At 46.8% G+C, this 26,835-nt stretch overlaps 1 protein-coding gene across 2 annotated transcripts in view; it reads left to right on the top strand.

Annotated features, from left to right (window-relative positions):
• The first annotated feature begins 351 nt into the window (after positions 1 to 351).
• The window catches only part of PTPRJ (protein tyrosine phosphatase receptor type J), a 185,167-nt gene continuing 158,683 nt past the window's right edge, over positions 352 to 26,835 (top strand). The window contains exon 1 of one of the 2 annotated variants that reach the window (XM_082627245.1): positions 352 to 951. In XM_082627245.1, the coding sequence (XP_082483371.1) occupies positions 508 to 951 (444 nt within the window). In that variant the 5' untranslated portion in view covers positions 352 to 507. The remainder of the gene's footprint in view (positions 952 to 26,835) is intronic. The other variant, XM_082627246.1, reaches the window with a different exon arrangement.

The raw sequence follows: 26,835 nt of genomic DNA, 5'->3' as shown, positions 1-26,835 counted from the left end.
GGGGTTCATTCACCTCCACTGCCACTCCAAGCCTTCGCCGGCAACCCAGCGCAGGTCAGCCAGGCCTTCGCTGGGTTGCCGTCTTAACGCAGGCCTGGCTGTGCCCTCGGCAGGGGTCTCGGTCAACATCTGGTGACCCAAGCTCGGGGCCATGGAGCCGGGCCGAGGGGTACGGGCTCGTGGCTCGAGAGCCGCAGAGCCGCGTCCCGGGTGCCGAGTCCCAGGAATGTGGGAGGGCTGGGCGGCGAGGGCGGGCAAGGCGGGGGCGCTTCCTCTGCCCGCCGGAGGGGGGCCGCCCGGGCGCGCGCGCGCGGGGAGCGCCGCCGCCCCCTTCCAGCCGCCCGGCCGGCCCGGCGGGGGCGGGGGCTGCAGCGGGAGGGCGGCGATGGGCCGCGGTGCTCGGCAGCCGCTCGGCCGGCCGGGGTGGGAGGAAGCGATGAATATTCAGAGGGGGAGGGGGAGGGAAGGGGCTGAGCGCTCGCCGAGGCTCCCTGCAGCCCCATCCGCATGACGCGCGGAGGAGGCAGCCGGAGCCGCCGGAGCTGCCGGAGCCGGGATCAGGGCGCCGCGCGCGGGGGGTGGGCGCCGCTCGCTCCGCCCTGCGAAGCCCCTGCGCGCCCAGGGACGCGTCCACCCCGCTGCAGCCCCGCCAGGCTCCGCCGTGTGGCCGCCGCCGCCGCCGCTGCTGCCATGTCCCCGGGGAAGCCCGGGGCGGGCGGAGCGGGGACGAGGCGGACCGGCTGGAGGAGGAGGAGGCGGAGGCGGCGGCTGGAGGCGGCGACTAGGGCGCCGGGGCTCGGAAGCACGGCGGGGCCCGACTCGCGCGTCCCGGGCACGTTCCAGGGCGCGCGGGGCATGAAGCAGGCGGCGCGGGAGGCGCGGCCGCCTCCGCGCTCGCCCCGGCTCCGCTGGGCGCTGCCGCCGCTGCTGCTGCTGTTGCGCCTGGGCCAGGTGAGCTGGGTGGGCCCGGGGGGGGGGCGCGAGGAGGGTGGGGGCGGGACTGGCAGCCCCTGCACCTGCCCGGGTGCGCCCTGCCTGCGGGGATCGGGGGAGGTGGCGGGGGCTCCGCGTCCTCGGGGCCCCCCGCTGCTGGAGGCCGGCCTCGCGCGCCGGCGACCGAGCCCTTTCCCCGGCTGCCGCGTACGCGAGGGAGGGTGGTGGGCTTCGGGGTCCCGTGTGCTCGGAACCTCCCCGTGGCCGGCCCCGCGCGGGCTGCAGGCCGTCTCTGGCCCGGACCTGACCCGAGCTGGTCACATCTGGCCGGCGCGGGCCCGGCTCGCCAGCCCGAGGCGGCCGGAGGGGGCGTGTTTGCGGAGGCTCCCGACGCGGAGCCGGGCGGGCCTGACCGAGCCGCCGCCGACCTCCGACCCGGCCTGCGGGGGCCCGAGGGGCCGGGCCGAAGGGCAGCGGCGGCGGCCGCGGGTAGCCGGGGCAGGGTCGGGCGCCGGGCGGCGGGCAGTGGGAGAGGCGCGGGGCCTCCGGGCAGAGGGCGCTGCTTCTGGGGAAAGTTCCCAGCCTCGGGAGAAGGTGGCCACTCGCAGGCGTGCCTTCGGGCGACGGTCCTCTTCCCGGAGAAGCTGCTTGCTTCCCTGGATGCTTAATTCGTGCTTTGTGGGCGCCGGCTCTCCCCCCTCCCCGCCCTGTTTTCTAGCTTCGCTTTTCAGATAATGCTGTGCCTGCCGTTTTGGTGACGATCTTTCTGAAAGCGCCGTTTCCCCTTCACGGTGTTCCCACGGGGTGAGGCCAGGCAGCTGGGAGATGTCCCCATTTCACAGATAGGGAACTGGAAGGACAGAAGTGAAAAAGCAGAATCACCCAGCCCTGCGGCGGGAGCTGAGCCAGCTGGTTCGTCCTCACAGCTTTCTAGGAGGCTGCTAGGGTCTTGAACTCGCAGTGGAAAGGGCCCTGATGATACTCCTGTTGTGCATTTTGTAAAGGAAAAACCTTGCTTCTTTTATACAGACAGCGGCTCTGAGGACATGATGTTTGAAAACCTGGGAAGTGAGTTACTGGCTGGGGATGGAACCTGGCTTCAGGGAAAACTGTTTTGTTCCCCCCCCCCCCCCCCCGAGGTCCCTTCCTTTCTCTTTCTTTCTTTATTTTAAACTGAAGTGTAGTTCATTTACAATATTGTATTAGTTTCAGGTGTACAGCAAAGTGATTCGGGTATACATATATATGTATTTATCTCTCTCTATATACTTTCGATTCTTTTCCATTGTAGGTTATTACAAGGGAAAACTTTTCAAGCACAAATAAAAAGATTGTCTGAGAGCAGAAACATCAGCCTTGGGGCAGCAATGCAGCCCAGCAGGCAGGACAAGAAGGCAGCTGGGGCCTGGGGGCTGCGATAACTCTCAGCACCCAAAGGACACTCTGGTTGCTAATGTCCCCTCACAGTTTTCCTCGGCAGGCTTTGAACAGGCTGTCCTGAAGGCCTGGAAGGCTCTGTGACCTCCTGCAGAGAATATTGGATTAGGTGTCAGAAGACCAGCTCCAGGGCTGGGTGCAGGTTGGACTTGCTCTTCCATCTCCTCCATCCTTAGTTAATAGCTTTTGTAGCCTGGGACCACCTGCCCCATAGCGTTGTTTGAGGGACTTTCACTGGCCAGTGTCTGAAAGAGCTTTGTAAACATTAAAGTGTGTCCAGGGCTTCCCTGGTGGCGCAGTGGTTGAGAGTCCGCCTGCCGATGCAGGGGACACAGGTTCGTGCCCCGGTCTGGGAAGATCCCACATGCCGCAGAGCGGCTGGGCCCGTGAGCCATGGCCGCTGAGCCTGCGCGTCCGGAGCCTGTGCTCCCCAACGGGAAAGGCCACAACAGTAAGAGGCCCCCATACCGCAAAAAAAAAAAAAAAAAAGTGTGTCCAGATGGGGTTAACATTAAGGTACAGTGTGCATGGACTGTCTTCTCCCTGACCCTGTAAGGAAATTCATGGAGAATAGTATATGAGGTTAAAAAAATATTGCCTCATATTGAAGATCTCTTGTACCAAAGTTAATACTAAAGAAATACTTCATTTATTTTTAGTTTACTTTGGTACATATATATTTTATTATATTATTTATGGTTTTGCTTGGGCCCTGATGGTTGCTAGCTGTGCTTTGAATCAGCGAAAAGTTTCTTGGGTAAATTTATTTCTTGCCCAATCCTTCCTTGTGTTTCAATAGCATCTTGCTACGCTACACTTGTCCCCTATTCAGATATTTCCTTCCTCTCTAATTTGTCCTGTAGAAACTCAAGATGGCTCTTTATTTCTCATTTTTGGATACATTATAAAATAGGAAGTCTAAAAGGCTCTCTGAAAAAGCATCTTCAAAATCCACATTTGACGGTTTATTTTGATATTGGGTGTTTCAGGGAATCAGTGCGTTTTTGAGCTGGACCAGACTTCAAGATAACTCACAGTGGTTTTTCTTTGTTTGTTTCTTTTCTTTTTCTTTTCTTCTTTTTTTTTTTTTTTTTTTAGATAAGGCTATTGAGACCCAGGGAAGACAGTGATTGGGCTGAGGTCACCTGGCAAGACAGTAGAGGAGCTGGGACTGGAACCTGTCACTTGCCTGTGCCTCAGATTTTCATGATGCTGTTTTTTTGGCCATGTTTTCTCTTTGTTCTTAATTTTACTATAGGCGCAGCCCTGCCTTACTGCGTACTCCTTAAACTGTGGGTGTAAATTGAGTTTTTCAAAATCGAATCATATTTGAGATTGAAAGTCATATTTGAGATTTCTGAAGCTTGTACAATACATTTAGGAAATGTGGGTGAGGTTATCTGACTGCCTCCCTAACACTTGGTTGGTTTTGTAAGGCTTGGGTGGTGTGTGTTTTTAAATGGAATCAACTGTAGCAGCTTAAAAAATGGCCAAGTTGTAGAAAAGATGAAGCTCTGTTTGGGCATTAATGATAATGGGTACGGAAGCAAGGAAGCTGAGATGCTGGAAGACTTAATGCTTAGTAGGGCTGGAAAAGCAATTTTTTAACCTGGCTTCTCATTCCCCTTCTCCAAGACAGGAAGGATGGCCAGAGATGACTCCAATATGAGGACTTTGCTGGGTGCAGTGACTTCACCCATTCTTGTAGCATTTTTGCCCACTAATTTTGGTTTGTGTGTATGTTTTAGGCAATGTGACAAAGCAGTTTTTCCCCCTTGCCTCCTTCTTTGGAGAAAAGCAGTCCTGACAGATTCTTTATAAAATCAGCTTGATAGTGGGCTGCTTTAAAATGAAAAAAAAAAACAAAACAAAACTGGTGAGTGATAGCTGTTTTGTTGGTCTTATAGTGTTTTGGATTTGCTTTTCCTTTGTTTTCTTGTTTCCTGGTGAATAATAGCTGTTTGTGTTTATTGTCTACTGTAGCTAATCCTTAAGCCCTCTTACCTACCTGTTTCATCCAGGGTACAAAAAAATATTTAGACTCCCCTTGAAATTGCTTGTTAAATTCTCATAGGGGTGACTTTAAATATTTTTGTTTTGCTTCAGAACAACAACGGAAAAGCCAAACGATTATGTTTTGTTTGCAGACAATTTAAGAAAACAGAGCAAATTGGTTTATGGTTAGACTGTGACTTTGAGCCGACTTCAAGTTTAGCCTCATGGTAAAGATAACCACAGAACACCCAAGGTTTCCTAAGCAGAGAGAATCCTGGCTCCTGAGCGAGCAATTTCGGTCAGCAAAGAGGTTATTTAGCTCCTAAAAGTAATTTTTGCTTGGGGTTGAGGCCCAGGTAGAGTTGCTGAATGACTGTAGGCCTGGGTTTAGCCAGCACATCATCAGCAATTACTTACTTAGTTCATTCACTGCTTGGCCAAGGGAATTATTTTGAGTGTAGGGTAAGAGGCAATTTTCCCTTCTAATAGAATGCTGCTGATAACATTAATTAATAGGTAATTTTACATGTGGCAGGCACTAAGGGTTTTAATGCATTATCTCATTTGACCATTGCAGAAATAACTGAGAGGTAGGTGCTGTTCATGGTCCCATTTTATTTTATTTTAATTTTTTTTCTTTTTTAATTTTGGCCACACCGCATGGTTTGTAGGATCTTACTTCCCTGACCAGGGATTGAACCTGGGCCCCGGCAGTGAAAGCACTGAGTCCTAACCACTGGACCTCCAGGGAATTCCCTGATCCCGTTTTATCTGGGAGAAAACTGAGGTTCAGAACTTACCAAAGATTCATAACTAGTACATGGCAGAGGTGGGTTTGCCATCTCTGCTGCTCCAGTTTACTGTCCTGTTCATGTGTTTTCAGTGTGCAACTAAGAGAGGAGGTGACACAGATGAGCCTATCTATGAAACAGAAAGAGACTCACAGACATAGAGAGCAGACTTGTGGTTGCCAAGGGGTGGGTGGTAGGGGAGGGATGGAGCGGGAGTTTGGGGTGAGCAGATGCAAACTATTATATACAGAATGGATAAACAGCAAGGTCCTACTGTATAGCACAGAGAACTATATTCAATATCCTGTGATAAAACATCATGGAAAAGAATTTTAAAAAGAATGTATATATAGGTATAAATGAATAATTTTGCTGTGCAGTAGAAATTAACCCAACATTGTAAATCAACTATGCTTCAATAAAAAAAAGGGGTGGGGGGAGAGAGGAGGTGCCTGACTTGTGGTGAAGGACAGGCTTGTGGGGCCTGAACCCTTATGGGGCAGGGAGTCATTTTGGGTTTTCTGCATTCTAAACCCTGTAGAATCTACCCCATTTGTAACACAGACGGCCCAGGAACCCCCTTTCCTGCTCATGTTTCTTTGGGAGCCTGAGTATGTGAGGCAGGCCTGCTTTAGTGGAGACAGAATGGGATCTGGGATGGAAAGACCTGGGTTTAGGTCCTTGCTCAGCCAGTTAGTAGCTGCCTAGACTTGGGCAAGCCACTTAACCTCTGTGACTCCTCATTTCCTTATCTGGAAAATGGGACTAATACTTCCTGCTTCACTGGGTGGCTGAGAGGATCAAGTCAGATAGAAGAGGAACTGCTCTGTAAATTCCGAGTCTCAGTTGCTAGTTGTGGCTGCTGCTGTTATCTGCGGAGAGGAGGTGGGGCTTCAAATCATTAATTCATGTAACAAATATTTATTGTCTCCCACACAGTGGTGCGGAATAACCCTAGTGGTGTGCAAAATGAACTTGGCTCACAAAACATTTCAGAAAAATGTTAATTATTATTTATTTTAGGGGAGCGTTAGTAAAAAAAATTATAAGTGAGATGTCAAACCCATGAGGGTCATGGTAAATAAATTTGTTTAAACTTAATAAAAAGTTAAGCTAAAGAAAAATATTGAGTACAGAATTATGTAAAGATGGTGTGGTTACGGCACACTTGTAAATGTGATAAATTGCTTAAATTGGGGACGTGCTGGATGTGGGACAGGCACTGAATGGAGGCCCTGGTGATGAGCAAGAGAAGCAGCTGGCTTCGTGACTCTTACAGGCTGTGGGGCTGACATCATTCTGATCACCCCCAGCTAACCAGTCACAGGTGTGATACAGGCTGTGTATATGTGATGTCTTTGCTGCCCCTCCAGAGAAGGGGCTGGCACCGGATTTGCCAGAGAAGGAGTGGTCATGAGAGGGGCAGAGAGTCTCTAAGTGGAGATCCCTGGAAGCTGCAGGTCTCTCAGACCAGAGAAGTCCACAGCAATTTTGTCACCTCCTCGTATGGCTTTCCAGTGGCTTTTCTGGTGACCCTTTGGAAGATGGGAGCTGTAGGAAATTTGTTATTACTTCATTATCAGTGATAGGATTCCTTAATAGTCATCCTATTGTCTCAGAATTTCCACCGCATGTAAATGCCTGGGTGACGGGTGGTGGCAATGAGACAGCAGATGGGAGGCACTTTGAAAGCGAAGTAGTGTCAGTTCCCACAGAAGGTCTAATTTTAAACATGCAAATAATTTTCAGTTCCACTTTTCCTTCTTCCTGTTAGAGGGAAGCTGTCCCCTGTTGCCATTTCTGAGGCTTGAGCAGACAATGTCATTATTATGCCACAAACTATCTCCTTCTCCAGGGCAGGGATGGGGTGGTGTTTTTCTGAGTGCCTGTGCTGGTCACAGTCCAGTGCTATTTCATGGCTTCTGAGCAAAGAACTGAGTGAGTATTAAAACTCAGCACCAATACGGGTCCAACACAGTGGTTCTTAATCTTTCAGGGGAGGGAGAGGTTTAAGACCCTTACAGGGTATGCAAAAGCAAAGAATCCTTTCCCTAAAAGAAATGCACACATTTACAATTTGGTATCCAATTTCAGGGCTTTCACAGACTCCTTAAAATAGACCATGAAGCCCAGGTTAAAAACTCTCCAATCTAAAACTGTAACATTTAGAAAAGTATCAGTCCTCTTCAAAGAGATAACCCGTGGGTAACCTTGGTTTCCTCCCAGGAAAAAAATTTTTCTATGTAATGTATACAAATGTCTATGTTGAGCTTTTTAAAAAGTTACATTAAAGGAAATATTATATATACATTGTTTTCTACTTAGGCTTTTAATTTATTAAAATACTTAGTTATCTTGGAGATTATTTCATATCTGTTCCCATAGTTTTAACTCATTCCTCTAAATGACTCCCTAATATTCTGATGTGTGACTTTACCATAGTTTATTTCGCCATTCTCCTGTCAATGAACAGTTAAGTTGTTTTTAGACACCCCGACCCCCTTTTTAGGAATCATGCTTCAGAGAGTGTCTTTGATACATATTTCTTGTAACCTTCACAAGAATATCCATAGGGTAAATTTCTAATTTTAGGATGGCTGGGTTAGAGGGTACATGCGTTTAAAAATTTGATAGCCGTTAAATTTCCCCCAGTTTGTACCTGCATGCATAGGCTTGGAGAGTGTCTGTTTCTCCATACTCTCAGCTGAATTGAGGATTGTTAAATTTGTAAATGTGTGCCAGCCTGAGAGGTAAAAAATTGTATCCTGTTACTTTTAGTTATAGCTTCAATTTTGAGTTAGTTGAGCATTTTTTTCTTGTTTTGGGCTATTTGCATTAATTCCTTCTTTTTTTTGGGGGGGCGGGGGTTAACTCCCTGCTCATTAAAAAAAAAAAAAGATTTTCTTTTTGTTATCAATTTGTACAAGCGCTTTAGAAACTGAGGAAGTTAGTCCTTTGTCTCTAATTTGTGTTTCAATTACATATATTTTCCAATTATTTTAGATGCAGCCCTTGTCCTTAGGAACTCAGAGATAAATAAGACCCCTGGGTCATGAAGAGAATATAGACCTGAGAGCCAGCCTGCCAAGTTGGAATCCTAGCTCCACCATCTAACTAGCTGTGTGCTTTGGGCAGATGCCTTAACCTTTCTGATCCTTGGCGTTCACGTTTCTAAAATGCTAATAATAGCAGTGGTACCTTTCACACAGGGTAGTTGGATAAGTTAAATGGGATCACAGTATATTAAAGTTCCTTATAAATGGATATAGAAATTTAAGAACATTACTTCATTTTCTCAAGAATTAGGTTTTTAAAGTTAGGGCAAAAGGCCGTAATTATGAATTGTAAACATTGTGTTACAAAAATTTAAAAATTGGACTTAAGAGATTAAATCCACAATGGATAGTATACATACATACATATATACATGTGTTTATATGTATATAGTAAAATGTATAATGTGAAGCAGTGTAGGCTTCTCGGCTAGCATAATTTAAATTATATTTCTCTTTTGACAAGTTAATATAATTGAATTAATATAGGTCAAATGAACACAAGATATGACTGAAGAATGGCCAGTGTGGTCTTTGCCCCAGAAGAGCACAGGAATATTGACCATGTCCTTTAAAGCAACAGGGTCCTCCTTGAGTGTCTCTCTTTCTCTTGTGACCTGGCCAGCTCTGGCTGTGGCCACCTCCTATCTCTGGGGACATTTTCTGTAGGACTTTTCAAGAGGACTTATTTTATGCCACCAACTGAAAGTTTAAAGACATAATCCTTGGCTCTAATTGCAGAAGATGGGAAGTTGAGGGAGTCTGTGTGGACCATGCCACCCTGTTTCCATGGCAGCGAGGTGATGCTGCATTTCCTGCTACTGGCTGAGGGGCTACCACGTTTTCATGTCCTTGTGTCATGGCGGTTATTCCTTCCCCACTAAGCATGGACCACACTTGTGGTCTTGTTTTGCCAAGACACTGGCATACTTTACTACTTACAAAAACAAGAATATTAATTTTACCTTATAGTTTGCAAGGCCTTCAACATATATGAACTCATTCAGTTCTCATAGCATCCCTGTGAGTTTGCCATTGTTATTCCCATTTAAGGTGTGGCTCAGACTGTCTCTCAGTGACTTGTCCAGTCCATTTCAGGTGCCATCTGTCTTTCGCACAATAATAATGTACATTCATTGTGTAGCCCAGTTTTTAACATTAGTCAAATTTAGAATTAGCTTTCAAGAGGCAAATGGGGCAGTTGAGTCCCCTAGTTTGGTTCATACATAATTATTAGGTTGAACCATATGAAATTACTGTTTTTGGTCCTTTGATACCAGTAGTTGTATATGGGTCTACCTAATATGTCCCAGAAAATGTTCTCTTAAAGTGTGGTTTAGAAAACCAAAACATAGACTTGCATGTTGTAAAGCAGTATATTTAAAACCATGGGTCATAAAATCAGTTTAGTGATTTTAATAGATAGAATATATTCTATCTATTAAAAAATGATAGAAGAGAAAATATTGGCATCTACTGTATGTAGGAAGGGTAAGTATTCTTTTATGAAACTTGTTTCAGTTATATATATGTGTGTGTGTGTGTGTGTGTGTGTATGTACTGAATTGCATATAAATTGAATTAATCATGGCTTCAATCATTGCCAAAAAACCTGGAAGCCATTATTATAGGGAATGGAGTGATGGAAGGTGTGGGGTGGGGGTGGACATGCAGGTGGTTTCTGTTTCCAGGGACAGTGGAAAACTAGTATAAAGTCCCCAAAAGTGCATCATCAGTGCTCCCATATATGACTGAAAATCATTATGCAGTGGCTGGTCCAGGAAGGCCCTTAGGAAGAGAGGGGGTTGACTGGCAACTGAGGAGGCCTGACTTTAAGTAGTTACCCTTCTGGATAATTCTGGGGGACCACCTCAGTGGGACAAGCTATTGGCCATGCTCTGCATTCTTTGGTAAATGGGTTTGTTAGGGAGCTAACAGTTACCGTCCAGTGTGTGGTCTACTTTGAGTGAGAACTTAGGACGTCTCAGGGGAGCTGAGGCTCTGAGGGCCTCACCCATCTTGTGGACAGTGGAAGACTGAGACTCACGGCCTAGATGTTTTTTTTGTTTGTTTTTTTTTTTTACCTCCAGGCCATGCTGCCCTCATTCCACTCATGGTGATCCCTGTCTGGGGGCTGTTAGTGCAGTTGACTGCAGGATCCTGATCCAGAGATTGATTTGATTCCCCTATGAGTCAGTTCTGTTTTTTTCTTTTTTTTAAATATAAAAAATTTGAAAATACAGATAAATAAAAAAGAAAGCAGGGACTTCCCCGGTGGCGCAGTGGTTAAGAATCCGCCTGCCAATGTAGGGGACACAAGTTCGAGCCCTGCTCGGGGAAGATCCCACATGCCGCACAGCAACTAAGCCCGTGAGCCACAACTACTGAGCCTGCGCTCTAGAGCCCGCGAACCACAAGTACTGAGCCCACGTGCCACAACTACTGAAGCCCGCGCGCCTAGAGCCCGTGCTCTGCAACAAGAGAAGCCACCGCAGTGAGAAACCCGTGCACCACAACAGAGTAGCCCCACTCGCCGCAACTAGAGAAAGCCCACGCGCGGCAAGGAAGACCCAATGCAGCCAAAAATTAAAAAAATAAAATAAAAAAAAAGCAAAATTATCTGTAATCTCCACTCTCCTGAAATTAACTCCTGGTACCATTTTATGTTGGGTGATCTTTGTCTTTTTTTATGCTAGTTCTATCTATCTCTTTCTCCTAAAATAGGATTCCTTCCTACACATGCTTTGTAATTTATATTTTTCATTTTTTTTAATTGGGTTAGATGCTGGTACCCCAGGAGGTCACAGCATAAACATGAGGCTTCTTCCTGGAGGGTCACTGTTACTCAGTAGAAAGTCTTTTGAAAAAATTTTTTTTCCGTTAAACAAACAAACATGGTTGCATCCAGAAAAATTTCAGCAAATACAGGAGACAACAAAGAAATCTGTACGCTGCAGACCCTCTGGGGGTGTGAGTTCACTCTCCTCTGCTCTTCTCAGGGGCATTTTGTAAAGTAGTGATAATATGTTGCAAACATTTTTCCCTTGAGAGTAAATATTCTTCCCTTCTCTAACTTTCAGTTGTTGCATCCCATTGCATTATATGGAGGTGCCTTAATTTATCTCATTCATCCTGTTGTCTGGTTTGTTTCCAAAACTTTTTGCTGTAATAAAGACTATTCAGATGACTTTGTGATTAAATCTCTGAACACATCTCTGATGATTGCCTTAGGATAAGTGAAGATAATAAAAATAGTAGCTACCATAGGTTGAATAGTTATTATGAATTGTTGTCAGCACTTTGTATGTATTAACTCGTGTAATCCTATGATGCAGGTACAGGGAAGGAAACCGAGGCCAAAGAGTTATAATCTGGTCCATGGCCACACACTGTGCCAGAGCCTCAACCAGCTAGTTGTGGGTTTCCTTGGGGACACAGGGAGATCTGGGAGGATTGCCTACGTGGGCCAGGGTGTGTGTGAGTCTCCTGGAAGGACAGCAGCCTTGAGGGCCATTCTCACAGGTGGGAGGGTCATCTTCCTGTGGGATGGGAGGCACATTGATACTTGCTGCTCAAGTGCCATGACATGGCAAGAATGAAATGCTTCCCCAAACCACAGAAGATAAGAGTGATTTTGCTGTGGATTTTAGGTCCTGGAGCCATAAGTGGTAAAGGCTGCCTAAAACTTTGGGACCTTGGCCCAGATCAAATGAATGAAATAATGGCATCCTCTTGGGGTCTTGGCTTTCCTGTTGTGAATGAATTTGGATTTCATAGAGCTTGAAATTGGGCATGGGTGACATGCCTTTAGGGTGTCCCATAAGAAGAGAAGCATGGAAAAGGGCATGGGCTTTGGTGTCAGTAGAAGCATGGACCCAGATCTGTGTTCTTCTCTACAGCCATGCCTTGGAACTTGTTACATCATCTGGAAAATGGGTAATAATTCCTGGACTACATGTTATTAGGGTTAAATGAGGGAAGGTGTGTAAGGCTCCCAATCCGGATTGTGGCTTAAATGTTTGCTCCCAGCTCACCCATATTAACACAGTGCCTCCTGACTCGGGGGCTGCAGTTGCCATGTGCCCAAGGTCGAGGAGACTTGCTGTGCAGGCGTTCAGACAACTTCTGCCTTAGTGCCCAGGAGTATTGTTGTCTAGAGTGGTCACCAAATCCTACCGTGTGAAGGGAAATTGTAAGGGTGCAGGACAGGAGCTCTTATTTAAGATGATATGTTGGCACATCTGAAGATGTGGGCCTATATTCACTTTGAATCATAACGATCTCTAAAAGACAATAATGTTAATTAAGCTAGAGCAGGAGATCATGAAAGAGAGAGAGAACGTACAACCAGCCAAAGCCAGCCTTTACTGGAGGAGAGTAATGGTCCTGTTTGTCTTTTCTCCAGTGGTGAGACCATCCCAATCCATCAAATCCTTGCTTCAGGCAGGAAATACTTAACAAGCACTAATCCCATCTTTTAGATCTAGTACTCTCCAGCCTAGCCTGTCTTTTTTTTTTTTTTTTTTTTTTTGAGATTATTGCAGACTTTATAGAAAACTGCCCAGGGGAGATCCAGATTTCCAGGGTGGGGTGGGAAGGCAGGCCTCAAGGCAATGCGTTGAAGGAGGGTGACTTCCTGTGTGCAGAGGCAGCACAGGCCAGCCATTCTGCCTGACCCAGGGGGTGGGAGTCAGGGAGAGGCGGCCCCCTCCCACTCACCGGTTGTGCTTTGGGATCATGCAGAAGGCAGGGCGCTGAGGCTCTGACCCTGGACAGGAGGGCTTGTCCCTTCCTCTTCCAGAAGGCATACGGGGGGCCGGGGTGGAGAGGTGGCAGCGAGGAATCTCCAAGGGAGAAGGGTCACATGGGTGGGAAGGAGCATGTGGCCAGCAGCTCCCAGCCCTTCAGAGCCCCTCCCGCTCCCCTCTCTGTGGCACAATGGGTCAGGTGACCCTGGTTGTGAGGCCAGACCATCTACTTTGCACCCCCAGGACCACCTCCTCCACGATCTCCCATGGGAATCTGCTAGTATGGTTGGGGGGTGCTTCACATCTGCGCCTGTTTTGCAGGGCTAGAGAGCTCATCCTAAGAGGAAAGGGGGCTGGGCATATCCCAGGGATGGATTCCTCACTGGACCCTGACCCAGTGAGTGGAAGTGTGGGTACTGAGTGCAAGCGACAGATGTAGGAGGCATTGAGAGCCTAAGACCTGGGCAGGAGGATGAAACTCAGATCGGGGTGAAGAGGTGAGAGTTTGAGATTGGGGGACAAGGACTGAGTATTAGGGTATCAGAGCCCAAAGTGGGAAAGGCTGAGGATCAGCTCCGCGCTAAGTCTATAAAGGGGTGTGCCTGTGCCTGGGATGGGAGAGATAGAGAAGAGCTGAACTCCAAGCCTGGGCCAAGGAAGGGAGGGGCCTGAGCTAGAGCTGGGGTTGGGGGTGGTATGAAATACATCCTCAGATTGGGGGAGGGTGCTCAACCCTCAGACTCCCGGGATGTAGGTCTCTATACAGGATGGAGAGTTAAGAGCTTCGAAATGAGAAAAAAGGCTCAAAGTCCACAAAAACCGTCTGGTGGGTTGCTTTGCTTCTAAGACCAGAATGGGATGTGAGGGCCCCTGAGCCCTCGAAGGGAGCTGAGGGCTGCAAGCTGGAGTGTAGTCTAGGGGGATGTTTCCTGCTGAGAGGTCTGGGTTCAAAGCACAGGGTAGTGGAAGCAGTCCCAGGGCCTTCGGATTGAAGGACAGGTTCTCTGGGTGAGTCCTGAAAGGGGGAGGGGGCTTCTGGTGGTTCAGGAGGGCTGTCAGAGCTTGGGATGGGTGGACCAGGTTTCTGGAATCAGAAGAGAGTGTCTCTGGGTCTTTGATGGTGACAGCTCTCAGAGGCTGGGGAGGGGGGTACAGCTTGGGGCCCCTGGGTGGGGGAGATGCCATAATCCATAGGTCTCAGATCGGTCAGGGGTAGGTCTCAAAGCCCCAAGCTCGTGGGTGTCTTATACGCATGGCCTTGGGCTAGGCCTTGGGTAGCCTGTCTTTCTTAGTTTGCTATGCCTAGCTCTGCTACATATATCTTGGCCTCATCATCAAGCACCCATCTTCTGACTTCATGCCTCAATCCATTCCTCAAGATCATCTCCTCCTGCAAACCACTCTACCCAAAGCCATCTCTGATCCTGCATCCTTATTATAGTTCAGACCTGATGCTGAAATTGTTTTCATAGCTCAGACATGTGCGTCTCTCAAATCAGTCATAACATCCAATTTAACCTCATTGTATCTGGCTACTGGGAGTCCATCCCTGTGAGGGCGGACATCAGATAGCTGGAAGTCACTTTGGTTGATAGTCTTATTCTGGGCTTGTTCATGGGACTGCGAGACAGTATGTGCAGTGGTTAAGAGCTAGGGCTCTAGAGGAAGAAGGCTGCATGGGAATTCCTTGTTTTACCACGTTGTTTAACCTCTCTGTGCCTCGTTTCGCTCATCTATAAAGTAGTGGTCATTATATGGCTCAGCTCTAGGGCTGTTATAGGAAGTACATAAGATAAGGTATGTATTTAGCACATATTAAATATTAGTAAACATTGCAAAAGAAAAAGGACCACGTGTTGGGTGGGGGTAAGACTCAGACCCTCAGCCTCTGTCTGACCACAGGGTTTGTGACCAGCCTTTTGATTTCCTTTGGAAGAGACACATGTAGCGCTTAGCCTTTGCTGTCACCTGGAATCTAGCATTTGGACTTTGAGGTTGCCTCCCAGTGTGGTTGGGGTGAGTGGGGACAGCTTCTTTTCCTTTAGAGCAGGGTTTCTCAACCTCATTTGGGGCCTGATAACTCCTTGTTTGGGGGACTATCCTGTGCACTGTAGGCTGTTTAGCAGCATCCCTGGCCTCTGCCTGATAGGTCCCAGTACCCACCTCCCCCAACCTGTGACAATAAAAAATGTCTCTGCCAGATGTCCCTGAGGGGTAACATAGTCTTAGCTAGTAGGGGGGGGGGCCCAGCTGTCCTTCCATTCCCAGGTGATTGTGTCACTGACTTGCTCTTGTGAGGCACTAGATCTAACCTAACAAGCGCATTTATAGGTGTGACCGATAGCCACATTGCTAGGTCTCAGAAGAGGATTCATATTCCACCTCTGCTTATTCAGTGAGTGCTCTTTAGGGATGCTGTGACAGGTACTCCCGTGCCAAGCTCCCTGTGTCCTCCTCCTCCACAAAATGGGAATAACTGACACTTTTCCTCACCCTGCCCGGTGGGCAGTTCCACACAAGAGATAGACCTGGTCAAAGGGAAATCCCATTACAAAGGGATTCACTGGTAAATTCCCCCTCCCACCACCTCCCTGGAGCGATTTTCAGCCTCGTTTAGAGGCCCCAGGGCATAAGCCTAGAGATAATGCCTTCAGAGCCAGTGACAGGGAGCCCGGCAGGAATGAGGCAGGAGGAAGACCCCGGGAAACCTACTGAAACGGTGGTGCCATGGTGCCCATGGTGCCTGCCCGGGGCGAGGAGGGTTGGCTTTCTGAAAGCTGGGTATTCACACAGCTGTTCGGGAGCACATCACTTTGTGAAGCCGAAAAAGGGCTCCTCTCTCAGTGCTGGTCACACCTGGTTAGGACATACTCTTTTGTAGGGGCTCTAGTCTTTTACCCAGATTGCAGCAAGTTCTTCCAAGCTGTCCACTGTACTGTCATACACTGTGCTGGGCTCCCTCTTCATCCTTTTAATTATGGCCATTTTAGCACTGAGGCAAAGAGAGGTGAAGGGACTCGCCCAGAGCCAGGGATGGGGACTGTTCCGTAATCTCCTTTCTGCTGCTTTGTGATCAGCAACAATTTAGTAGCTTTCAAGGCCTGAATTTTCTCTTGCACCAAATGGTGATAATAAATACCCCAGAGGATTGTGATTGAGATTCCACGAGAAAATGCATGGGGAGCCCCCAGCGTGCCCCAGCCAGGCATGGTGACTGGCATACAGAAAGTGCTCCATAAATGCCAACTGGCGTCATTATTACTGTCTCAACTATCAGTAATAGCAATAGGGCACCGGCTTTGATGAGCTTTTCCAGGAATGGGACTGGTTTGCCCTGATCTAATCATAGAGTCTGTCTCAGGCCCTGTTCAGTAAATGTTTGGGGGTGCAGCTACTTGGAGGGGGGGAGAGATGTCACCTGGGGAGGACAAAGAGACTGAGATTGAGAGAATAAAGCAAAATAAAGCAAAACCTGCCCTCAGGGCTAGAACATGTGATCTCCCAGTCAAACCAGCTGAGCTCATTGCCAGGCAACTTGGTAGTTAATCATTGCTTATAGGAAGATAAAAAGGATTATCACCTCAAAGAATGTCAGAGTGAGAAAGGACCTTAGGGACATTAGGCTAGGGAAGACAAATGGGTTCCAGTTTATGTCCATTTTCAAGTGATTGATAGTGGCTGCTCCAGCCCTGCATGGAAGGGATTCTTAGACCACTTGGAGTGGCCTAGCTCAGCAGGAGAGACTGCTGGGATCAGTTAGTGATGTCTGCCATGGCCACCAGAAAGGCAAGGGGTGGCACACAGGCTGTTTTATTTGCTCTCTTTGGTTTCAGCTGGGACAATGAGGCCTATGATTTGCTCACTGAAGGGTCACCCAGCAAGTCAAAAAACCACAAACATCTCTTTTGGAAGGGGTCTTTCAAGGGTATCCAATTCTTAGGTTTCATCTCTGAGAAAGTGATTTTTGCCTGACTATCTTTAGATGGGAGGAACTTGCTATCTCAAAAGGTGGCTCTTTCTGTCCTTGGGCACCTCTCCTGGGTAGTACTTACACCATAGAGGCGGGAGAAGGCCTTAGAAGACACTTTTGGTGGCTCTTCTCCACCGTGGCTGCACCTGGGGAGCTTTTAGGTTTTTTTTTTTTTTTTTTTTTTTTGCAGTATGCGGGCCTCTTACTGTTGTGGCCTCTCCCGTTGCGGAGCACAGGCTCTGGACGCGCAGGCCCAGCGGCCATGGCTCACGGGCCCAGCTGCTCCGTGACATGTGGGATCCTCCCGGACCGAGGCACGAATCCGTGTCCCCTGCATCGGCAGGCGGACTCTCAACCACTGCGCCACCAGGGAAGCCCCCTGGGGAGCTTTTAGAAGATACTGACTGGGGGAAAAAAAAAAGAGAGAGGGAAAATACTGATTGGAGGTTCCCACTCCTGACCAGTGGGATTTGAGCACTTGCGTGCGTGGGCACACACCATCCCCAGCATCATTGTCTTATTTTTATTTTTCCAGACTCTTCATGTGGTATTAATGTGTAGCCAGGGTTGAGAACCACTGAGACCAAACCTTTTTTTGGAATCAGAGGGCCAGAAAGGGTATGATTGTCCAGGGTTATATAGGGTTAGTGACACAAGGAGAAGGAAACTAGGGTTTCTTTCTTTATAGAGTGCCAGCCATGTGCTAGGTTCTTTTACTTTCATGCTGAGACTCTTCTCTCCTTTTAAAAAAATTAATTAATTAATCATTTTTTATTTTTGGCTGTGTTAGGTCTTCGTTGTTGCACGTGGGCTTTCTCTAGTTGCGGCGAGCGGGGGCTACTCTTCATTGTGGTGCACGGGCTTCTCATTGCGGTGGCTTCTCTTGTTGCAGAGCACGGGCTCTAGGCACGTGGGCTTCAGTAGTTGTGGCACGCGGGCTCAGTAGTTGTGGTGCACGGGCTTAGTTGCTCCGCGGCATGTGGGATCCTCCCGGACCAGGGCTGGAACCTGTGTCCCCTGCATTGGCAGACGGATTCTTAACCACCGCGCCACCAGGGAAGTCCCACTGAGACTCTCCTTGTCCCACAAAGGTGTGTTATTCCACTGCTTAAGCCCATGTGGCTTCATACTGCACTTGGTATAAACCCAAATGATGGCCTGTAAGACCCTAAACCTTGGATCCGGATGACCAGACCCATCCTTCCTCTCTGACTGCACCCTGTCCACCCACCCCTTTTCACTGATTCCATTCATGCTGGCTCTGTTTTAGCAGACACTGGCGCCCACCCTCCTCTCTCCCTCGGGGTGCAGGGGTGGGGGACACTTGCTGCAGTGTTCTTCCCCAGATCCTTCTGGTTCCTTCTCAGGCTTTAACTCGAGTGTCTTGTCCAGACCCCTCTATTGCTGTCCTGCTTCATTTCCTCCATCCTTACCACCACCAGAAACTATCTTACTGGTTTACTGTTTCTGTTTCCCCATTCCCTGGAATATGAACTTCAGGAGGTAGGGACCCTGTCTGGTTCTCTGTTCCATCCCTCATGCCTTGGAGGGAGCCTGCCTCAAAAAGATGCCACCAGGGAAGTCCCCAGAGCTGGTAGTATCCCCAAGTTACAGTCACCTAGAATCCCATTTAACTGCCTCTCAATCTCATATTATTTCTAATTATCTCATAATATTTTTACCTTTTGCCATGGCAACCCTAAATATATATATGTGTGTGTGTGCATGCGCTCTAGTAAAAAGAGCACAGATTTTGAAGTCCTTTGGACTTGAATTTGAATCCCAGCACTGCCTCTTACTAGCTGTGTGATCTTGGGAGATTACTGAACCTCTCTGAGGCCCGGCTTTTCTTGTCTGCAAAATGGAATCACAGTCAATACTAATGATTACTTGACATTGATTGAATGCTTTCTATGTGCCAGGCACTGTGCCAAGTGCTTTATGTGTTTCGACTGAGTGAATCCTTATGGCCACCTAAGGAGGTGGTTCTCTTCTTGCCTTCATTTTACCAGAAAGGAAAACCAAGATGCAGAGAAGTTAAGCAACCAACCTGAAGTCACACGCAGCAACTCAAGCGAGGAACCAGAGTTCAAACTTTGGCACCTTGGTTCTAGAGTCAGGTTGTTATGAATTCATGAAACCATGTCCAGATGGCCCCAGATGGGTGGTAATGCTGAGGCCCCAAGGGTGCATGGTGTTGGGCCCTGGTACTCAGGGAGAGTGGGGCATTGCATGCATTTCCCATCAAAACAACGACTACAACAACAAAAAACTTTTGCCTCAAATATTTATCAAGTGCCTACTTTGTGCCAGGCATTGTGACTATGGCCAATAAAAAAATTAAAAAATAATTCTCAGTCCTATCACCCCAGCTCATCAGCCCTTTATTTCCATGCCCGGTTACCTGGGCACTTTTTGTGGTTGTGACTGTTTTAATTGGAGATGCGGATTTATGACTGTGCTGGGCCTGAATTTGGTGTCATCTTGCTGAAGAATTTTGTGGGAGTATTTTCCCCGTTTTTTAAATTTAATTTAATTTTATTTTATTTTTGGCTGCACGGGGTCTTGGTAGCTCCACGCGAGCTTTCTCTAGTTGTGGCGAGTGGGGTCTTCTCTTTGTTGCGGTGCGTGGGGCTTCTCATTGTGGTGTCTTCTCTCATTCTGGAGCACGGGCTCTGGGCACGCAGGCTTCAGTAGTTGCGGCACACGGGCTCAGTAGTTGTGGCTCGTGGGCTCTAGAGCACAGCCTCAGTAGTTGTGCACGGGCTTAGTTGCTCTGTGGCATGTGAGATCTTCCCAGACCAGGGCTTGAACCTGTGTCCCCTGCACTGGCAGGCGGATTCTTAAGCACTGCGCCACCAGGGAAGCCCTGCCCTGTTTAGATAAAGGGAAGAGTGAACAGCCACGGCTGCATTTCAAGGGGCTGCTGTATTCTGGGGTGGGGAGGCCTCAGGGTTGATGTGAGACTGAGAGGCCTCAAAATGAGTTTGGTCTTTTTTTTTTAATTTATTTTTTCCTATTTATATAAGAGTAGTGTAACAGTATTAAAAGAAATTTAGAAATTGGAGAAAGGAGGGGAGTTCCCTGGTGGTGCAGTGGGTAGGACTCCACGCTCCCAATGCAGGGGGGTCCGGGTTTGATCCCTGGGCCTGCATGCATTGCCCCAACTAAGTCTGCATGCTACAACTAAACATGCTGCAACTAAGACCTGGCGCAGCCAAAATAAATAAATATATATATATTGAAAAAAAAAAGAAAAGAAACTAGAGAAAGGAAAAAAAAAAGCCATGTATCTCTCCTCATTGCAGAACTATTGTGATTTTAAAGTAGTTACAGCTACGATTTATTCCAGGTTGTTTCTTATTTAAAATAATTGTGATCACAGACAGGGACAATTTCAGATCCTTTAATGCCAGAAGGCTAAATGAAGAGCACACTTTTTTCATGGTGATAAATGGATGATAGAGCCATAATTTTTTTATAGCTGCAGGATACTCCATGGATTGGGTGTACTGTAATTCACTTAACTTTTTTCCTGTTTAGAGATTTAAGCAGCAGCCAAATTTTCACTGTTATAAGTAATGCAGGGATGAATATCTTCACGCTATCACTTTTTCTGTGAAACAGAAATGATTTCTTCCAGATTAATTTCCAGGCATCTTTATACTCTTTGACGCCACTTGCCAAATGACTTTCCAAAAGGGGTGCATTGTTTACATTGCCATTAGAATGCATGCGACTGCCTGTTTCATTACGCCCACACTGGCACTGGGTGTTATCATTTTTTAAAGACAGATGTTAAATTTAATATTTACACTTGCAGACATGCCAACTGGGCTGTGTGGTGGCTGCCTCCACCACTTTTGGACAGTGCGTGACCCGTGTAGAACCTGTTCTGTGTGATCTTTTTTAAACATTAATTAATTAATTATATATTTTAAAAAATGCTCCGGGAAAATGTCAAGTCACTGTCGGTGTTTTGTGCTGCAGTCTGCACTTGTCTTGGGGTACCTAGAAAAATTCTAAGTGCAGCCAGAAACCAGATGGGCCTAGTTGGGTATTAGCTGATTGCAAAGATAATCAGGTGTATTCATTTCATTTTTAGGGCTAATTTTAGGGGTGCCTGCTCTGCAGTATCTAACCTTAAACTTGAATTATGTGATGGTCAGATGGACATTTGCAGAATGAAATATTGTTGAGTGCTTATTAGATATCTGGGCCTTCTTGATTATATGTCGAAAGCGGCAGTATGTGCTAACATAGAGGGCAGAGAAAGTTGAGTTCAAACCCTAGCTTTGCCCTTTGCTTCCTCCCTTCCTCCTCACTACCCTACCCTGCCTTTGTTTCCCCACCTGTAAATCAGTCTGACCGTGCTGAGGAGGGCTGATGTCAGGATTAAGAACCCTGCTATCAAGGATTTAGCACACAGGAAGCCATGGGGATCTACTTTTGGTTTTGACGCAACAGTGGCCTGAGGGGTGGGGACAGAGAGGAGGGAAGCAGGCCGGTCCAGATCTCTTTCCTTTGGGAGGTTCTGGTTTAGTGGGAGAGATAAGGTGGGCTGCTGGGTCAGTTTCAGGTCACAGGTGGGGCAGCCCTCAGAATACCAGCCAGGAGCTGAGACAGAAGTTAAGGCCAAACGAGTAACCTTGGTTGCTGTTTGGGGGTGAATGTTGGGAGCCCAGGCCTGCAGTGGGGAGGACTCATTCTGGGGACAGTGATGGGTCACGCTTGGTAAATTCACCATGTTTGTGGCAAGGTAGGCTGGGGCCGGGCTTGGAGGTTTCGGGTGTCTGAGTGATTTAGACTCTGTCTTGTAGAGCATGAGGCATTACAGGAGGATTTTCTTTTCACATTTTATATATTAACCATTGTATTATGTTGTTATATTTTTTAATGGTAATTTAAAAAATAACAGCTGTATTGAGATGTAATTCACATACCACAAAATTCATTCTTTTAAAGTGTCCAACTCAGTTGTTTTTTAGTATATTCAGAGACAATCATCACTGTTATCGCGTTCCAGAATATTTTCATTACCCCCCAAAGAAACCCACACCCATTAGCAATCACTCCTGATTCCTTCCTTCCCCCAGCTTCTGGCAACCATCAGTTTGCCTTCTGTTTCTAAGAATTTGCCTATTCTATGTGTTTCATATAAGAGGAATCATATAATATTTGTCTTCTTGTATCTGGTTTATTTCACCCAGCATAATGTTTTCAAGGTCCATCTTTTTTTTTTTGGCCGCACTGCACGGCTTGTGGGATCTTAGTTTTCCTGACCAGGGATCGAACCCATGCCCCTTGCATTAGAAGTGCAGAGTCCTGAGAGTAAGACGCGGAGATCACATTCCTCCCCACGGATACACCAGAAATACAGCTACACGTGGAACAACTCCTACAGAACACCTACTGAACGCTGGCAGAAGACCCCAGACCTCCCAAAAGGCAAGAAACTCCCCACATACCTGGGTAGGGCAAAGCGGAGAGATTCCCGCACAGAGGATCGGTGCCGAGCGGCACTCACCAGCCCGAGAGGCTTGTCTGCTCGCCCGCCGGGGCGCGCAGCGCTGGAAGCTGAGGCTCGGGCTTCGGTCAGAGCGCAGGGAGAGGACTGGGGCTGGTGGCGAGAACTCAGCCTGAAGGGGGCTAATGTGCCACAGCTAGCCGGGAGGGAGTCCGGGAAAACTCTAGAGCTGCCGAAGAGGCAAGAGACTTTTTCTTCCCTCTTGGTTTCCTGGTGCGCGAGGAGAGGGGATTAAGAGCGCTGCTTAAAGGGGCTCCACGGACGGGCGCGAGTCGCGACTGAAAGCGCGGAGCCCAGGGACAGGCGTGGGACGCTGGGGCTGCTGCTGCCGCCGCCAAGAAGCCTGTGTGCGAGCGCAGGTCACTGCCCACACCGCCCTTCCGGGAGCCTGTGCAGCCCGCCACTGCCGGGGTCCCGGGATCCAGGGGCGGCTTCCCTGGGAGAACGCACGGCGCGCCTCGGGCTGGTGCAACGTCACGCCGACCTCTGCCGCTGCAGGCTCGCCCCGCACTCCGTGCCCCTCCCTCCCTCCTGGCCTGAGTGAGCCAGAGTCCCCGAAGAGGCTGCTCCTTTAACCCTGTCCTATCTGAGCGAAGAACAGACGCCCTCCGGCGACCTACACGCAGAGGCGGGGCCAAATCCAAAGCTGAGACCTAGGAGCTGTGAGAACAAAGAAGAGAAAGGGAAACCTCTCCCAGCAGCCTCAGAAGCAGCGGATTAAAGCTCCACAATCAACTTGATGTACCCTGCATCTGTGGAATACATGAATAGAGAACACATCCTCCCAAATTGAGGAGCCAGGAGTCAGTGCTGTGCCTCTGAGGTGGGAGAGCCAACTTCAGGACACTGGTCCACAAGAGACCTCCCAGCTCCACATAATATCAAACGGCGAAAATCTTCCAGAGATCTCCATCTCAACACCAGCACCCAGCTTCACTCAACGACCAGCAGGCTACAGTGCTGGACACCCTAAGCCAAACAACTAGCAAGACAGGAACACAACGCCACCCATTAGCAGAGAGGTGGCCTAAAATCATAAAAAGTCCACAGACACCCCAAAACACACCACCAGACGTGGACCTGCCCACCAGAAAGACAAGATCCAGCCTCATCCACCAGAACACAGGCACTAGTCCCCTCCACCAGGAAGCCTACACAACCCACTAAACCAACCTTAGCCACTGGGGACAGACACCAAAAACAACAGGAACTACGAACCTGCAGCCTGCAAAAAGGAGACCCCAAACACAGTAACATAAGCAAAATGAGAAGACAGAAAAACACACAGCAGGAGAAGGAGCAAGATAAAAACCCACCAGACCTAACAAATGAAGAGGTAATAGGCACTCTACCTGAAAAAGAATTCAGAATAATGATGGTAAAGATGATCCAAGATTCTATTTCCCAGATACAAAATCTTGGAAATAGAATAGACAAAATGCAAGAAACAGTTAACAAGGACCTAGAAGAACTAAAGATGAATCAAGCATCGATTAAAAACACAATACATGAAATAAAAAATACTCTAGATGGGATCAATAGCAGAATAACTGAGGCAGAAGAACGGATAAGTGAGGTGGAAGATAAAATAGTGGAAATAACTGCTGCAGAGCAAAATAAAGAAAAAAGAATGAAAAGAACAGAGGACAGTCTCAGAGACCTCTGGGACAACATTATACGCACCAACATTCGAATTATAGGGGTTCCAGAAGAAGAAGAGAAAAAGAAAGGGACTGAGAAAATATTTGAAGAGATTATAGTTGAAAACTTCCCTAATATGGGAAAGGAAATAGTTAATCAAGTCCAGGAGGCACAGAGAGTCCCATACAGAATAAATCCAAGGAGAAATACGCCAAGACACATATTAATCAAACTGTCAAAAATTAAACACAAAGAAATCATATTAAAAGCAGCAAGGCAAAAACAACAAATAACACACAAGGGAATCCCCATCAGGATAACAGCTGATCTCTCAGCAGAAACTCTACAAGCCAGAAGGGAGTGGCAGGACATACTTAAAGTGATGAAGGAGAAAAACCTGCAACCAAGATTACTCTACCCAGCAAGGATCTCATTCAGATTTGATGGAGAAATTAAAACGTTTACAGACAAGCAAAAGCTGAGAGAGTTCAGCACCACCAAACCAGCTTTACAACAAATGCTAAAGGAACTTCTCTAGGCAAGAAACACAACAGAAGGAAAAGACCTACAATAATGAACCCAAAACAATTAAGAAAATGGGAATAGGAACATACATATCGATAATTACCTTAAATGTAAATGGACTAAATGCTCCCACCAAAAGACACAGAGTGGCTGAATGGATACAAAAACAAGACCCATCTATATGCTGTCTACAAGAGACCCACTTCAGACCTAGAGACACATACAGACTGAAAGTAAGGGGATGGAAAAAGATATTCCATGCAAATGGAAACCAAAAGAAAGCTGGAGTAGCAATTCTCATATCAGACAAAATAGACTTTAAAATAAGGACTACTAGAAGAGACAAAGAAGGACACTACGTAATGATCAAGGGATCGATCCAAGAAGAAGATATAACAATTGTAAATATTTATGCACCCAACATAGGAGCACCTCAATACATAAGGCAAATACTAACAGCCATAAAAGGAGAAATCGACAGTAACACACTCATAGTAGGGGACTTTAACACCCCACTTTCACCAATGGACAGATCATCCAAAATGAAAATAAATAAGGAAACACAAGCTTTAAATGATACATTAAACAAGATGGACTTAATTGATATTTATAGGACATTCCATCCAAAAACAACAGAATACACATTTTTCTCAAGTGCTCATGGAACATTCTCCAGGATAGATCATATCTTGGGTCACAAATCAAGCCTTGGTAAATTTAAGAAAATTGAAATTGTATCAAGTATCTTTTCCGACCACAATGCTATGAGACTAGATATCAATTACAGGAAAAGATCTGTAAAAAATACAAACACATGGAGGCTAAACAATACACTACTTAATAACGAAGTGATCACTGAAGAAATCAAAGAGGAAATTAAAAAATACCTAGAAACAAATGACAATGGAGACACGACGACCCAAAACCTATGGGATGCAGCAAAAGCAGTTCTAAGAGGGAAGTTTATAGCAATACAATCCCACCTTAAGAAACAGGAAACATCTCGAATAAACAACCTAACCTTGCACCTAAAGCAATTAGAGAAAGAAGAACAAAAACATCCCAAAGTTAGCAGAAGGAAAGAAATCATAAAAATCAGATCAGAAATAAATGAAAAAGAAATGAAGGAAACGATAGCAAAGATCAATAAAACTAAAAGCTGGTTCTTTGAGAAGATAAACAAAATTGATAAACCATTAGCCAGACTCATCAAGAAAAAAAGGGAGAAGACTCAAATCAATAGAATTAGAAATGAAAAAGGAGAAGTAACAACTGACACTACAGAAATAAAAAAGATCATGAGAGATTACTATAAGCAACTCTATGCCAATAAAATGGACAACCTGGAAGAAATGGACAAATTCTTAGAAATGCACAACCTGCCGAGACTGAATCAGGAAGAAATAGAAAATATGAACAGACCAATCACAAGCACTGAAATTGAAACTGTGATAAAAAATCTTCCAACAAACAAATGCCCAGGACCAGATGGCTTCACAGGCGAATTCTATCAAGCATTTAGAGAAGAGCTAACACCTGTCCTTCTGAAACTCTTCCAAAATATAGCAGAGGGAGGAACACTCCCAAACTCATTCTACGAGGCCACCATCACCTTGATACCAAAACCAGGCAAGGATGTCACAAAGAAAGAAAACTACAGGCCAATATCACTGATGAACATAGATGCAAAAATCCTCAACAAAATCCTAGCAAACAGAATCCAACAGCACATTAAAAGGATCATACACCATGATCAAGTGGGGTTTATTCCAGGAATGCAAGGATTCTTCAATATACGCAAATCAATCAACGTGATACACCATATTAACAAACTGAAGGAGAAAAACCATATGATCATCTCAATAGATGCAGAGAAAGCTTTCGACAAAATTCAACACCCATTTATGATAAAAACCCTGCAGAAAGTAGGCATAGAGGGAACTTTCCTCAACGTAATAAAGGCCATATATGACAAACCCACAGCCAGCATCGTCGTCAATGGTGAAAAACTGAAACCATTTCCACTAAGATCAGGAACTAGACAAGGTTGCCCACTTTCACCACTCTTATTCAACCTAGTTTTGGAAGTTTTAGCCACAGCAATCAGAGAAGAAAAGGAAATAAAAGGAATCCAAATTGGAAAAGAAGAAGTAAAGCTGTCACTGTTTGCAGATGACATGATACTATACATAGAGAATCCTAAAGATGCTACCAG

This window comes from Mesoplodon mirus (genome assembly GCF_964341445.2).
Source record: "Mesoplodon mirus genome assembly, chromosome: 7".
NCBI lineage: Eukaryota > Metazoa > Chordata > Mammalia > Artiodactyla > Ziphiidae > Mesoplodon > Mesoplodon mirus.
This window is presented reverse-complemented; position numbering and strand designations above follow the sequence as displayed.